At 52.7% G+C, this 12275-nt stretch overlaps 2 protein-coding genes across 2 annotated transcripts in view; one reads left to right on the plus strand and one right to left on the minus strand.

Moving 5' to 3' along the window:
- LOC149362812 (caspase-7-like) overlaps nucleotides 1–2372 on the minus strand; it is a 52557-nt gene extending 50185 nt beyond the window's left edge. Inside the window, exon 1 of the mRNA XM_089573253.1 lies at nucleotides 2318–2372. The gene's annotated coding sequence lies outside the window, so the exon portion shown is untranslated. The remainder of the gene's footprint in view (nucleotides 1–2317) is intronic.
- On the plus strand, nucleotides 73–1324 carry LOC149362815 (uncharacterized). Its single transcript, XM_089573254.1, has one exon. It carries the CDS (start codon nucleotides 332–334, stop codon nucleotides 1322–1324), a length of 993 nt encoding a protein of 330 aa, XP_089429380.1. The 5' UTR covers nucleotides 73–331.
- Nucleotides 2373–12275: the final 9903 nt, after the last annotated feature.

Raw genomic sequence — 12275 nt, forward strand, 5'->3', positions numbered from 1 at the left:
GGACGAAGTGTGATCTGTGCGCCGTTGGCCGGCAGTGGTTCGACTGAGCTGCTGTGAGCTGCTGTCAGCATCCCTCAGTGACTACTTCTTGTGTGCCTACATTTACGTAACATCTCTTGGTGGAGGTGCTGGGTACGAGCCGCCATGCCGCTGACCCGACGAGCCGACGAGCCGATCCGTCGAGATAGCTACCGACGCGCCTGCCACGCCAACTGTCGTCCTAGCCCACCCTCGAGACCCGGGCACATTCTGCGGTACCGATGGCGTGGACGTTGAAGACTGGCTGTCGCTGTACGAGCGTGTGAGCACACACAACCGGTGGGATCCCACGATGAAGTTGGCCAACGTCATTTTCTACTTGACGGGCACTGCAAGGGTCTGGTTCGAGACACACGAGGAAGAACTGACCAGTTGGGACCTGTGCAAGCAGAAGCTCACCGAATTGTTTGGTAAGCCATTCGGACGTCAGCTGGCTGCGAAGAAGGAGCTTGCATGCCGTGCACAATCCTCAACAGAGTCATATGTGTCTTATATTCAGGACATTTTAGCCCTCTGCATGAAAGTTGATTCCGCCATGTCAGAGAGTGACAAAGTAGGTCACGTTCTCAAAGGAATTGCAGACGACGCCTTTAACTTGCTGGTGTACAAGGACTGTGGAACGGTTGACGCCATCTTAAAAGAATGCCGCCGCTTTGAACAAGCGAAAAGCCGCCGTATTTCCCCTCAGTTCACGCGGTTGCCGAACACGGCGGCAACGTCGTCCTGCGTAGACTCATCCCAACCGTGCTCCCTGCCAACATCCGACAGCCTGACACGACTTGTACGCCGAGAACTAGAGGCAGTGTCTCCCACAATTTCCCAATTATCGGTACCGGACAGTGCCCCTGCAGTATCCCTTATACAGGCTGTTGTCCGACAAGAATTCGCCAATCTCGGGATCCGACCTGTATGCTCCATTAGTTGCCCAGATGCTCGCAATGTGTCTCCCGTGCTCGGTGCCCGACATCCGTACCACACTCGCCGCAGCCGCAACCCGGATGAGTGGAGAACACCTGACGACAGGCCCATCTGTTTTAACTGCTCCCGAGTTGGTCACATCTCCCGACACTGCCGAAGCCGTCCGTCATCGACCTACCGCCGCTATCCTGATTCTTTCTATCCCCGCCGCTCGTCATCGCCCCATGAACCACAGCTCGCAAGCTCCGACGCTCAGGCCCCTCCAACTAACCGCTCGTCGTCTCCTTACCGTCGTCGATCTCCGTCGCCCCAAACTCGACGCCCATCATTTCCTGGCCCGTATGCTCGATCCCGTTCGGAAAACTGATGGCTGCAGCGTCTGGAGGTGATGCTGCTCCGACGACCGACCTTGGAAATCCTCCTTTGACTCTACAAGCCCGACGGAATATACTTAGCGTAGACGTGGACGGGATCCCTGTTACCGCTCTCATCGACACGGGAGCGCACGTCTCCGTTATGAATGCCTCTCTACGCCGTCGCCTAAGGAAAGTGCTCACTCCTGCCCACTCCGCTGTTGTTCGTCTCGCCGATGGCGGTACTTCCGCTGTCGCTGCATTCGTCACACCAGACGGCTTATATCAGTTCAAAGTTATGCCGTTCGGTCTCTGCAATGCGCCAGCTACCTTCGAGAGAATGATGGACTCCTTGCTTCGAGGATTTAAATGGGTTACATGCCTGTGTTACTTAGACGACGTCGTGGTTTTTTCGCCCTCATTTTCCACGCACCTCGAACGACTGACGAGCATTCTTTCTGTCTTCCGTAAAGCCGGGCTGCAGCTCAACTCGTCGAAATGCCAATTCGATCGTCGCCAACTGACCATCCTTGGACATCTGGTCGATGCCTCGGGTGTCCGCCCGGACCCTGCTAAAGTTCAAGCTGTCAAAGACTTCCCTCTTCCGCAATCGTCCAGGGGCGTACGCAGCTTTGTAAGCCTGTGCTCTTATTTCCGACGTTTCATCAAAAATTTTGCTGGCATCGCACGTCCCCTCACCGACCTCCTTAAGAAAGACAGCCCTTTTACCTGGGGCCCTGCCCAAGGAGAGGCCTTTTCTTCCTTAATCCAATTGCTCACTTCCCCTCCTATATTGGCCCATTTCGACCCGTCGGCACCCACTGAAGTTCGCACAGACGCCAGCGGATATGGTATCGGCGCTGTGCTCGCCCAACGTCACCAAGGTCAAGACCGTGTCATTGCGTACGCCAGCCGTCTTAATTCTTTCCACCGCCGAGCGCAATTACTCCATAACGGAGCGCGAGTGCCTCGCCCTTGTTTGGGCGGTCGCTAAATTTCGACCCTACCTGTTTGGCCGCCTTTTCTCAGTTGTGACGGACCACCACGCTCTTTGCTGGCTTTCTTCGCTCAAGGACCCCACAGGCCGGCTTGGTCGTTGGGCATTGCGCCTGCAAGAGTACTCTTACACCGTTGTTTACAAGTCCGGGCGCCTACATCAAGACGCTGACTGCCTGTCTCGTCACCCTGTGGAGCCGCCAGATCCCGGAGACAATGACCTCGGCCCGTGCTTATTCGCTATCTCTGATCTGCTTAACATCGCGGCCGAGCAACGGCAAGATTCCTCCTTGCGTCCCCTTATTGACCGCCTCACCTGTGCCAACCCCGATCCTTCGCTCCAACTCTTTGTCCTTCAGGATGACATCCTCTACCGCCGCAACCTTCGCCCTGACGGCCCTCCGCTCCTGCTCGTCGTTCCTCAGCGTCTCCGCTCGTCTGTCCTCGCGGAACTACACGACCTACCCACCGCGGGACACCTCGGTGTCTCCCGCACGTACGATCGGATCCGACGCCGCTTCTTTTGGCCCGGCCTTTACCGTAGTGTTCGCCGTTACGTTGCCAGCTGTGACCTCTGTCAACGAAGGAAGCGGCCCTCCACTTTGCCTGCCGGCCTTCTGCAGCCTATCGACGTACCTCTGGAACCCTTTCATCGTGTCGGACTAGACCTCCTCGGACCTTTTCCTACGTCCAGTTCCGGCAACCGTTGGATCGCCGTCGCGACTGACTACGCCACTCGGTACGCTATCACACGTGCCTTACCAACCAGTTGCGCCACCGATGTCGCCGATTTCCTGTTGCAAAATGTCATCCTTCATCACGGTGCCCCACGCCAATTGCTGACGGACCGCGGCCGCTACTTTTTGTCCCGGGTAGTTGACGACATACTCCGGTCCTGTTCCACGCAGCATAAACTCACTACAGCGTACCATCCTCAAACGAACGGGCTTACCGAGCGCCAGGACCTTCACTGACATGCTATCCATGTACGTCGCACCCGACCATCGTGATTGGGACATTGCCTTGCCCTATGTAACATTTGCTTATAATTCATCGCGGCATGACACCACGGGCTATTCGCCTTTCTATCTTTTGTATGGCCGGCATCCTGCGTTGCCACTGGATACACTCCTGCCGCTTTCTTCGGCCTCGACCACGGAGTACGCACGTGACGCCATCGCTCAAGCAACCTCGGCCCGCGAAATCGCCCGCGAACGTCTCACCGCCTCCCAGGCCTACCAGAAGTCAGTTTACGACCGCCGACATCGCCCAGTCCACTACACGCCAGGATCACTCGTCCTCGTTTGGTATCCCTCTCGCCGTGTCGGCCTTTCAGAAAAACTCCTGCATCAGTATAAGGGCCCTTATCGCGTGCTCCGTCAGGTGACCGACGTGACTTATGAGATTGCCCCCCTCGACCCTCCGTCGTCATCCACCCCCCCTACCACTGACGTTGTTCACGTGGTTCGCCTCAAGCCATACCGTGCACCTGCTCCGTCTTCCACTTAGCATCGGGACGATGCTTTCGCCGCCGGGAGTTGTGTCAGTGGACAACGAAGAAGACAGTGCTGGGCTCGTGCACGGAGCGCGAAGAGGACGAAGTGTGATCTGTGCGCCGTTGGCCGGCAGTGGTTCGATTGAGCTGCTGTGAGCTGCTGTCAGCATCCCTCAGTGTCTACTTCTTGTGTGCCTACATTTACGTAACAATATTTACAAGGCTTTTTACATTAATGTACAAGGGCCGTGAGCACAACAGGCTAGGACGAGGCCCTGCGGAGAGCGTCTCTCTGGCACGATGGCGTGTCTTCTGCCCGTCTGCTCCCGCGTCTCAGTGCGGCTCTCCTCTTATAGCCGCCGGTGACCGTTACGTTCCTCTGCACCCGGCGTTCCTCTGCTCCGATAAGGTCACGCCACAGGCCACCGCTCGGATTGGCTCGATCCGACGCTAGTGAGGAGGAGGAGGAGGAAGGGTCAGCCGGCCAGCCAGGATAACGCCGTGCCATGGCGGCGAGTCCGTGCCTGCTTTGCGCGACGGCGGGCGCACAGCTCTGGTTCCCCGACAGGCCAGCGGAATGAGGGTTCAGGCACAACAGCACCCCCGCCGCCAGACAATGCGCCACGAAGACGAGCTGCTTCCGCGTGGCTCGGATGCGGGGCGCGCTCGAACACCAGGCTCCTCCCAGTTCCCGTCCGGTGTTCAGCCGCAGGTGGCTCCATGCTCCTTTCCGTGAACAGGCCCCGCTCGCAGGACAGGATCGCTCTGCCTCCGCCTTGTCGACCAGGTGACTGGACCAGCTTCGCTCGGTCCTCCGGAAGAACTTGCTGCTCGGCACCGGTCGTTCATGATTCTGCGCCTTGCCAAGAATCGACCGACAACAGGCAACACACAACACGAGCAAGTGCCCTCTGCCATCCGTCAAACTGCCAGACTTTAATGCCACAAAACTCGGCTGGCTACATTTATGCCCCCCTTTTGTACCCTCTTCAATAAGAGACACATGTGGGACACAAGAACTCTAAAGTAATTAACTCAAAGTGCCAAACGCATGTAACACACGAAATAAATGAACCAACAATAAATTTGGGTCTCTTGAGATCACTTGGGCAGGATAACCATCGGCTGAGGTCACCAATGAGGACATCAATTTCGCCCCAATTTACGAGCGGACTTGACAACCGTTCACAAAGCGACAAAAGTGTCACGAAGAGGTCTAAGTTAGCCTGGCTCAGAGCGCACGGCTTAGTGCGTCTGCATTCGCGTTTAACTTGCCCTTCTTGTAACGAACGACAAGATTGTGCTGCTGGAGTGTCATACTCCACCTCAGCAGCCGGCCGCTCTTAGACGACATATTATTTAACCAAGTTAATGGGCAGTGGTCAGTTTCTACAACGAACTTGGAACCGGCGACGTAGCAGGCAAGCTTCTGAACGGCCCATAGAAGGCAGGCGCATTCTTTTTCAGATGTACTGTACGCCTCTTCTCGGCATGTCAACTTATGGCTTAAGTACAAAACTGGCCTTTCATTGCCGTTATCATCCTCTTGGCATAGCACAGTTCCCATTCCCCGATCACTTGCATCACACTGAATTATGAAGCCTTTTGAAAAATCAGGTGCCATTAGAACTGGCTGCTCGCTCAAGGCTTGTTTCAGCATTTGAAACGCGTTCTCTTTCTTTTGGTCCCATCTCACCTTCACGGGCTCTGACTTTCGAAGCGCGTCTGTGAGAGGACTGGCGAGCGCCGAGTAATCTTTCACATAATGCTGGTAATATCCAGCCAAGCCTAGAAAGCTCCTTATCTCGGTCTTAGTGGTTGGCCGGGGGTAGTTTACGACAGCGGCTACTTTGAATTCAGACGGTCTACGCCGGCCACGCCCCACCACATGCCCTAGGTAAGTCACTTCGGCGCAACCTAGATGACATTTAGCAGGTTTGACTGTAAGGCCTGCATATTTCAGCCTGCTCAGCACGACTCGTAAGTAATCTACATGTTCTTCCCATGTATTAGAGAAGATGGCGACATCGTTGAGATACGGGAGTGCGTACTCGGACAGACCATGGAGCACTTGGCCCATTAGATTGGAGAAGCAATATGGCGCGTTTTTAAGTCCGAAACTCAACATTACTGGGCGGAACGTCCCGAATGGGGAAACGAACGCGGCGTAGCGGCTGGCGCGCTCTGTTAGGGGGACTTGCCAATAGCCTCGCACGAGGTCTAGCGTGGATATGTAATTCGACTTTGACACTAGACAGTTTTAGTGTAGCGTACGCAAAACCTTTGCGTACGCAATAAAATAGCGCATGTAGAATGCGCATGCGCAGAACGCTAAAAGAAGCTTAGCGTTTAGCGTACGCACGCAATTTTCTGGAAATAGCGTAGCGTCTTTGCGGGGCTTGCGGAGACAACATGGCGGCGCCTTGTTTGCCCGCTTCGGTTCTAAAATACCTCGTCATTGAGTTATTCGGCGCTCAACTGGCAATAAATGGTGGTATTCGCTTCCGCTTTCTGTCGTTTCACTGGGACGCAATGTTATGTGCGATAACTTGCCGGTACTCTTGAGATAGCAGTCTGTTTTCAAGCCAGTAAGCCTAACGACAGGTTGTGTACACTGTCGTCATGGCAACGGCCATTTTTTTGGCACTTCTCAAAACGACCTCAATTTGTTTTTTCGACGTGTGGTGGCGCTAGGTACTTACCCAAACGGGGCTGAACCTGGATGTTGTATGTCTACTTAGCGCCTATTGCGGAACGGTCCGCAAACGCTCAACTAAAGGTGTTGTTCGCGCTTTGAATTTAGCGTACGCAAACATCTTGCGTATTGCGTACGCAAAAAACGCAAACGCTATACTAAAACTGTCTACTGTCTCCACCCTTTCCTCAAGGTTTGGTATCGGGTAGGTCTGATCCCGGGTAACCGCGTTTAGTCGCCGGTAATCAATGCACGGTCTGGGATCTTTTCCTGGTACTTGGACTAGTATCAAGGACGATGTGTAATCGCTCTCACCCGGTACTATGACTCCCAGGTCGCACATTCGCTTGATCTCACCTGCTATGATTTCTTTCTGTATGGGAGAACAACGATATGGCTTACTACGGATCGGTTCTTCACACGTTATCTCGATATCGTGCGCAATTAGCGTCGCCTTTCCGGGACGATCCGAAAAGACCTTTTCGAACTCAGAAATAATCCTTCTTAAGTCTTCCTTCTGGGCTTGGCTTAGACGTGGTTCTAAGTTGACCTGTTCTAACAGTACATCCGAACCGCATCCCTTCATGTCCGCAGAGGTCAGAATTGCTGCACCTTCCTCTTCTGAACCATTCAAAATCACATTCACAACAGCGTGCCGCTGAATGTACGGTTTCATCAGATTACCATGATAGATTTTGTTATGCCTTCTACTTAGTTTAACTTCGTAGTTGGTATCAGAAAGTTTCGATACTACGTTCGCTGGCCCCTCCCACTGGACCTCAAGCTTATTTTTCTTAGACGGTCGCAGTATCATTACTTGGCTGCCCACTTCGAAAGTACGCTTCTTTGCTGACTTGTCGTAATACTCTTTCGACAATTCTTGTACAGCCTTCATATGGCTCTCGACAAGATCTTTCGTTTTTCCAATCCTTTGAAGTAGGTTAAGGACGTACGTGACCACGTTAGGGTCTTCCTCATCGCCTTCCCAAGACTCTCGCAGCATGCGCAGCGGTGTTCTTAAGCTCCGGCCGTATACAAGCTCCGCAGGGCTGAAGCCTGTGCTCTCATGGGGAGCGGACCGTAAAGCGAACATAGCTGCAGGCACGCAGGCTTCCCAATCGCGTTCGCGCTCAAAGCAAAGGGCCCTAATATTCTTTTAAGCACAGAGTGCATTCGCTCTACTGGGTTGGATTGCGGGTGATTGATCGAGCTGTGTACGACCTTGATACCGCACCTTTCGAAAAAAGTAGAGGTTAGGCAGCTGGTAAAGACACTGCCGTTGTCACACTGAATTTCCGAAGGAAATCCGACACGTGCGAAAATTGAGAGAAGGGCGTCCACAACCTGAGGAGAATTGAGCTCCTTGAGTGGTATCGCTTCAGGGAACTTTGTCGCGACACACAGAGCAGTCAGAATGTACCGAGAACCGTTCTTGGACTCGGGCAGTGGCCCTACAATGTCAATTACCAACCGGCGGAAGGGTTCAGTTATGATTGGCACCAGCTTCATGGGCGCCTTCCACTTGTCGGTAGGCTTGCCTACTCTCTGGCATGTGTCGCAGGAGCGCACAAAGCTTTCAATGTCCTTCCAGCAATGAGGCCAGTAATACTCTTGGGCGAGCCTAGCTTTGGTCTTTTTCAAGCCGAGGTGCCCTGCCCACGCATTTTCATGCGCAATGTTCAATAGCTGACGGCGATACTTTTGTGGGATCATAAGCTGTTCGTACTTAAGACCACGGGCATCAGTGTAACTGCGGTACCACAAGCCGGATTTATCATGAAATGAAACATTCTTTTTTCTTTGTTCCCAGTTTAGCGTTATCCAGCAAAGCTTTTATCGAGCTATCTTCCTGCTGTTCCCGAACGAGCGTAGCTCTGCCAACCTGAGTTAGCTCGTGCCAACTGTCAGAAACTGGGGTCAATGTTGAGTTTGCATCGCTCAGCGGTGGCACTGTTACCTTCTCGTTGCCACTAGCGGTGAAGATGTTTTCAGTTACGTCAACAGTGAGCTCTCTGCTTCCCCGAGAGTCCTCCACCTGAGGATCTACCGACATCGTACCCAAGCTACAATGCTCATCTGCTTCCCTAAGCGGTGTTTCCCTCTCCGGTGCAAGGTCAAGTTTCTGCGAAAGCTTCCGCGCTTGAGAACGCGTAAGGGCCATGCATGCAGACACGGCCTCCTCGGTGTTAAGCTGACCAAAAGGACCCTCAACGATCACTGTAGCGATCGGTAAGCAAGCACATTTCTCCTCGGCAACTTGCCTTATCCACGCGCATTCTCCTGTAAAGTCATTCGGAGAAACTAAAGACGGGTGGACAACGTCCATAGTTGCCGCCGAGTCTCGAAGAGCTCTGCACCTCTTACCGTTCGCACTAATCTCCTGCATATAGGGTTCCAACAACCGCATATTCTTTTCTGTCTCCCGAATCGTTGCGAAAGCAACCCTTTGCCTACAGTTTGCCGCGATATGCCCTTCCTTTTTGCAGTGGTAGCATGTCGAAGGCCTCCGTGACTCAAATGCGCGCGCGGCATCAGCGCGCTGCCTAGGAGCATCGTCAGATTTCCTTAACTCCTTTTGTTCTTCGCCCACCGCCTCCTTTAAAGCAGACACATCTTTTCGATAATTGCGACGCGCGAACTGTTTCTTTCCATCAGGCTTCCTTGGAGAAGCGTCCTTTATTTCCGCTTTTTCGATGCGTAATGCCCTGCTGTGCAGGTTTCGGCGTGTATAGTACTCCTCAGCCAGCTCGGCTGCCTTATTGAGCTTAACCTCAGTAAGCCTATCCTGCAGCCACAGCCTTACATCATCCTGAATGCAGCGATAGAATTGCCCTAGCGCAATGCATTCTACCACCTTATCTCGATCGTCATAAACTCCCTCGCCCTTGACCCATTCAACTGGGTCGGCTTTCAGCTTAAACGCAAAGTCAATGTGCGACTCACTGCCTTTTTTTGCGTACCGAAACCTTTGCCGGAACGCCTCAGGCGACAGCTTATATTTCCTCAACAGGGCCTCTTTGACCTCTTAGTAGCTCTCGAACGCCTCCTTCGACAAACACGTTATCACGTCAGACGCTTCCCCGGTAAGCAGAGCTAGCAAATTCTGTGCCCAGAGTGCCCGTTAAAGGACATTTCTCTCGCAGACATGCTCAAATTTTACAAGATATTTTGCCATGTCCTCACCGATTACGAACGGTGGCAGTTGGTCTCGGATTCTTTGACCGTTAGCCTGCACCGTCGTTGATGATACGCTAGACGCCGTCGAGCTTCGCCGCAGCTCCAACTCTTTCATTTTTCTCTCGTGTTCCCTATTCTCTTGGCGTTCCTTTCTATCTGCGTCTTCGGGCTCACGGCGTTCCTTGATCTCATCCCAGGCTTCGTTCTTCCTCAGCCGTTACTTCCTGAGCCCGCATGACCTCAAGAATTGCATTTTGCGGGGCCCAAATCGATGCCCAGCTCTTCACAAATTTCGATGAGTTCCTTCACTTTAAGGTTCTCCATCGCACACAATAGCCTCTTGCTGTTCGCCCTTTAGCTTAGAATTCCCTTGCCGTTCTCTACTATAGCACTACTAGTATGAAACGCGCAAGCAATTCTTTACAACAAAGCCTTGTTAACTCCCTCTTGTGCTAAACACAGCCCTACTCTAAACTACAATCACGTGTGCTAGAGCAGTCTGGCGAATTAAGGGTAAAACATCAGGCACCCACCGCGCCGAGGTAGCTGACGCCGGTCGATCCCGCAGCTGCCAACCACTGTTACGAATTGGTGCGTCTCAGTGTGCTGCCTCTGTTCAGCAGACCTGTGCGAAGAACGGTCGATGCGACGGTTAGTGAACTGACGTTTATGTACAATATTTACAAGGCTTTTTACATTAATGTACAAGGGCCGTGAGCACAACGGTCTAGGACGAGGCCCTGCGGAGAGCGTCTCTCTGCCACGATGGCGTGTCTTCTGCCCGTCTGCTCCCGCGTCTCAGTGCGGCTCTCCTCTTATCGCCGCCGGTGACCGTTGCGTTCCTCTGCACCCGGCGTTCCTCTGCTCCGATAAGGTCACGCCACAGGCCACCGCTCGGATTGGCTCGATCCGACGCTAGTGAGGAGGAGGAGGAGGAGGAGGAGGAGGAAGGGTCAGCCGGCCAGCCAGGATAACGCCGTGCCATGGCGGCGAGTCCGTGCCTGCTTTGCGCGACGGCGGGCGCACAGCTCTGGTTCCCCGATAGGCCAGCGGAATGAGGGTTCAGGCACAACAGGAAGCACAAAAACAAAAAAAAAAACAACAACAAGGCAGTCGAGCAGAAAAACACCTTACGGAGGCAGGTACAGCACTTCTTGGCACCCGATCAGCTACGGTGCTTGGAAAGCCCACCATGAAGGGGATACCGTGGTCAAAAAGCACGATAGAGAAGGCCCTCAAGGTGTGCCTCTCATGTGGAGGCCGAGGTTACAACGTTGTCTGGGAGCTTGGTGTGCCGTTGCCCACCGAACGGACGTTTCAGCGCCACGTCGAGCATATAAAGTTTTCTAGGACCTGGCATACAGCACAAAATACTACGTTCCCTTGCTCTCAAAGTTAGTAGGACAAGCACTGGCAGTCACTTCCTTGCTGTTCATTTTCAGATTAATTCTGCACCTGAGTTGATTATTTATTTAGTAAGGCAGTGCCATCAGGAAATATGTAATGGCACGCTATTAGCTTTCATCCCAAACTCTTTCTAATGCAGTTCTCTGAACACCTCCTCTAAACGTGTCATGAATAGTACTGTAAAGATAGTGTCTCCTTGAGTGATACCCTTCTTAATTGCTATTTTAATCCTTGTGAAGGGCTGTGTTTGTTGTGCCACCATTACAGATATTCTAAAGTACCTTTACATATGCCTCCTCTGCACTCTGGATACACGATGCCTGCATGGCTGCACAGGTTTCAACTGAGTCATGCTTTTCTGGTAACCAATGAAGGGTTGAATAGCGGCTGGTTACATTCTGTGCATTTCTCTATAACTTTATTGTTGGTGGGAATGTGGTCTATTATCACGTAGGCTGGTCTTCTGGCTGTATGTTTAAGGTTGCACTTATATGGTTTGTTGTCAACTTAGTAAAAATCTTGTAAACAATGGACAGTAAGCTGAACAATCTATAATATTTTGAAGTTCATCACACCCATTTCTTATGGATTAACACGATAACATTCTTCCAAGATTCCGGTACTGTCAATGTCATCACTTTGCTTTTTGCAGGTGAACCAGATGGATGAGTCCGAGAGGCATGCTGTTCTCATGCTAGATGAGATGCAGCTGACACCTGGGCTTGCCTATGACCAATCAACGGGAACAGTCATTGGCAAGCCGAGCCTCCTCCTAGCAGACGGCAGCCTGCCAGAGGACGCACTGGCTATGCACGGCCGCGTTTTCATGCTAGGGGGTGTTACGACTCGTTGGAAGCAGACTGTTGCGTACCATTTCACCGGAATCGACCACCGCTTCACAGTTGAACAAAAATAAAGAAAAAATGCTGAGCATAATGGCAATCCACCCCGTTTCAAAGGGGGCGCTCCTGTCCATCCATCCATCCTCCTGGCAACAGTGAACTAGAATCCGCTACGACCGCCCTTCACGCGGAAGGCGAACGCGCTCTCGATCTCATTTAGACGTCAGACTTATAATTCACCCCCCCCCCCCCTCCGCCATTTTAGATTTGCCATGTCAGGAATACAACTGATTAACACTTGCGCGCGCTCGGCTTCAGACCGACTGTGCATGGTCGCATGCATTCTTCGAGCA

Source organism: Amblyomma mixtum, chromosome 2, assembly GCF_055824585.1.
Source record: "Amblyomma mixtum isolate Tamu chromosome 2, ASM5582458v1, whole genome shotgun sequence".
Classification (NCBI taxonomy): domain Eukaryota; kingdom Metazoa; phylum Arthropoda; class Arachnida; order Ixodida; family Ixodidae; genus Amblyomma; species Amblyomma mixtum.

Excerpts from the sequence above, each read along its gene's own strand:
- LOC149362815 (XM_089573254.1), top strand. The coding sequence starts at position 332 with ATGAAGTTGGCCAACGTCATTTTCTACTTGACGGGCACTGCAAGGGTC.